The sequence below is a fragment of the Plectropomus leopardus genome, unplaced genomic scaffold (assembly GCF_008729295.1).
Source record: "Plectropomus leopardus isolate mb unplaced genomic scaffold, YSFRI_Pleo_2.0 unplaced_scaffold22292, whole genome shotgun sequence".
Classification (NCBI taxonomy): domain Eukaryota; kingdom Metazoa; phylum Chordata; class Actinopteri; order Perciformes; family Serranidae; genus Plectropomus; species Plectropomus leopardus.
The window spans coordinates 1-2,186 of NW_024624151.1; the positions used below are offsets into that span (position 1 = coordinate 1).

Here is a 2,186-nt window from a genome sequence, read left to right on the forward strand (position 1 = left end):
ACAGAGGTGTGTTCAGGTGTAGTTCAGGTGTAGCACAGAGGTGTGTTCCAGTGTAGTTCAGGTATAGTACAGAGGTGTGTTCAGGTGTAGTACTGTAGGTGAGCTCAGCCTTACTTGCTCTTGTATTTGTTTAAAGCGTCCAGCAGGTGCTGCCCCCTCTCTGCCAGAGGAGTGTTGGACAGCTGAACAACAGAGAGACACACAGATTAGAACCAGGACTGGATCAGTACACATCAGTCTGGATCAGTCTGCATCAATCTGGATCAGTCTGGATCTGTCTGGATCCGTCTTGTTCAGTCCGGTTCAGTTTGGATCAGTCTGGTACCTTGCCGAGCTGTAGGTGGTCCCAGTTTGCAGACACGAAGGCGAGGATCTCATCCAGCTCGAAGTATTTCTTCTTGCTGCTGACGGACAGGTTGTACAGGACGAGGTGGACCACGTCCACCCAGCGCAGGGACAGGCGGCGCACATACTCAGATCCTTTATTACACACCGAGCACAGGAAGAGGTAAAACCTGAGGAGGAGCAGGAGGAGGACAGTTTAACCAGAGGAGGAGGAAGAGCAGGAGGAGATCAGTTCAATCAGAGGAGGAGGTGCTGTGACTGTACCTGTCTCCAAACATCATGGCCTCCTGCAGACACTGTGTGCACGCCTCATGGAACCACTGCTGACACCTGAAACACTGCAGCATCTTCAGGTACCACCTGTACACACACACAGGTGCATGATGACATCACCACCCACCCACCCACACCCACCCACACACACACACACACACACACAAGTACATGATGACATCATCACTGACAGTGTGCTGCTCTGTGATTGGTGGTCTTACTCTCCGGGGCCTCCACAGTAACAGTAACACTGCTGCTGGTTGGTTCGGTGCTGAGAGTCCCAGTCCAGAGAGTCCAGATCGTACAGCAGAACCTGCTTCATGGCTGACAGAGCTCTGGATATAGGACCTTTCTTTAGAGCGCCCCCTTTCTGTCAGGAGGACAAACACACACACAGACAGAGACAGAGACAGACAGAGACATAGAGACAGGGACACACAGAGACACAGACGCAGACAAATGTTTTCTGATGAGGAATACTCTCAGGCTTCATACACATTTTCAAATATGTGTGTGTGTGTGTGTGTGTGTGTGTGTGTGTGTACGTGTGTGTGTATATGTGTGTGTGTGTGTGTGTGTGTGTGTGTACCCGGACAGCCAGAGCGAAGACACAACGTCTACAGAACCAGGGACTGGGACTGACGCTGCCTTCTACAGGAGGGACGTGGCACTGCTGGTGGAAACCTGGAGGACACACATACGGATGTCTCATCAGACACACAGTCAAGTCTGTCTCCGCTGTCCCCTGTCCACTGGTGTCTCCATGTATGTCAGGTATGTCATACAGAGCAAAGCAGAGCACACATGAACACAGTATAATGATCACATGTGGACATGTCCAGCTGTGTGGACGTGTCCTGCTGTCTCACTCACCGATGCCGCATTTCCCACAGATCAGGATCTGGTTGTTGTGCTCTGATTGGCTGTCGGAGTTTGGCTCCGCCTTTCGACACATGGAGCAGCGAGGCTCCTCCCCCGGCACTCCAGCTGCACCGTGATTGGACGAAAAATATGATGGACGTTCAGAGACAAGACATCAGATGGACAGAGAAACAGCACGAGAGAAACATTAATAGACCTGTCTGTCTCTCTGTCTCTGTCCACCTGTCTGTCTGTGTCTGTCCACCTGTCTGTCTGTGTGTGTCTGTCCACCTGTCTGTCTGTCTCCGTCCACCTGTCTGTATCTTAATGTCTGTCTATTTGTCTCCATCCACCTGTCTGTCTGTCTGTCCTTGTCTCCACCTGTCTGTCTCTTACCGTGCTGGATGTCCTTCCAGAGGACCCAGAATTTGGAGTTGTCCTCAAACGTGACGTAGCAGCTCTGCCTGGGCGGGCTCACCTGTCCACCAATCACAGCACAGAGATTTATACCAGCCAATCAGAGACAGTGTGTGTGTGTGTGTGTGTCACTGTGCGTTCACACCAAACTCAAAGATAAAATTTCCTGTTGTGTATTAGTGTGTGTTAATGTGTGTATTAGTGCGTGTATCAGTGTGTATTAATGCATGTATTAGTATGTGTATCAGTATGTGTTAATGTGTGTATCAGAGTGTATTAGTGTGTGTATC

General features: G+C 50.4%; 1 protein-coding gene across 1 annotated transcript; it reads right to left on the reverse strand.

Moving 5' to 3' along the window:
* Positions 1–63: 63 nt before the first annotated feature.
* LOC121965912 (PHD finger protein 19-like) lies at positions 64–1,957 on the reverse strand (the record flags this gene model as incomplete). Its single annotated transcript, XM_042516020.1, has 7 exons — positions 64–182; positions 326–515; positions 610–705; positions 840–988; positions 1,208–1,302; positions 1,492–1,605; positions 1,876–1,957. Coding segments are annotated over 7 exons (798 nt in total), but the record flags the coding sequence as incomplete, so codon positions are not given.
* Positions 1,958–2,186: the final 229 nt, after the last annotated feature.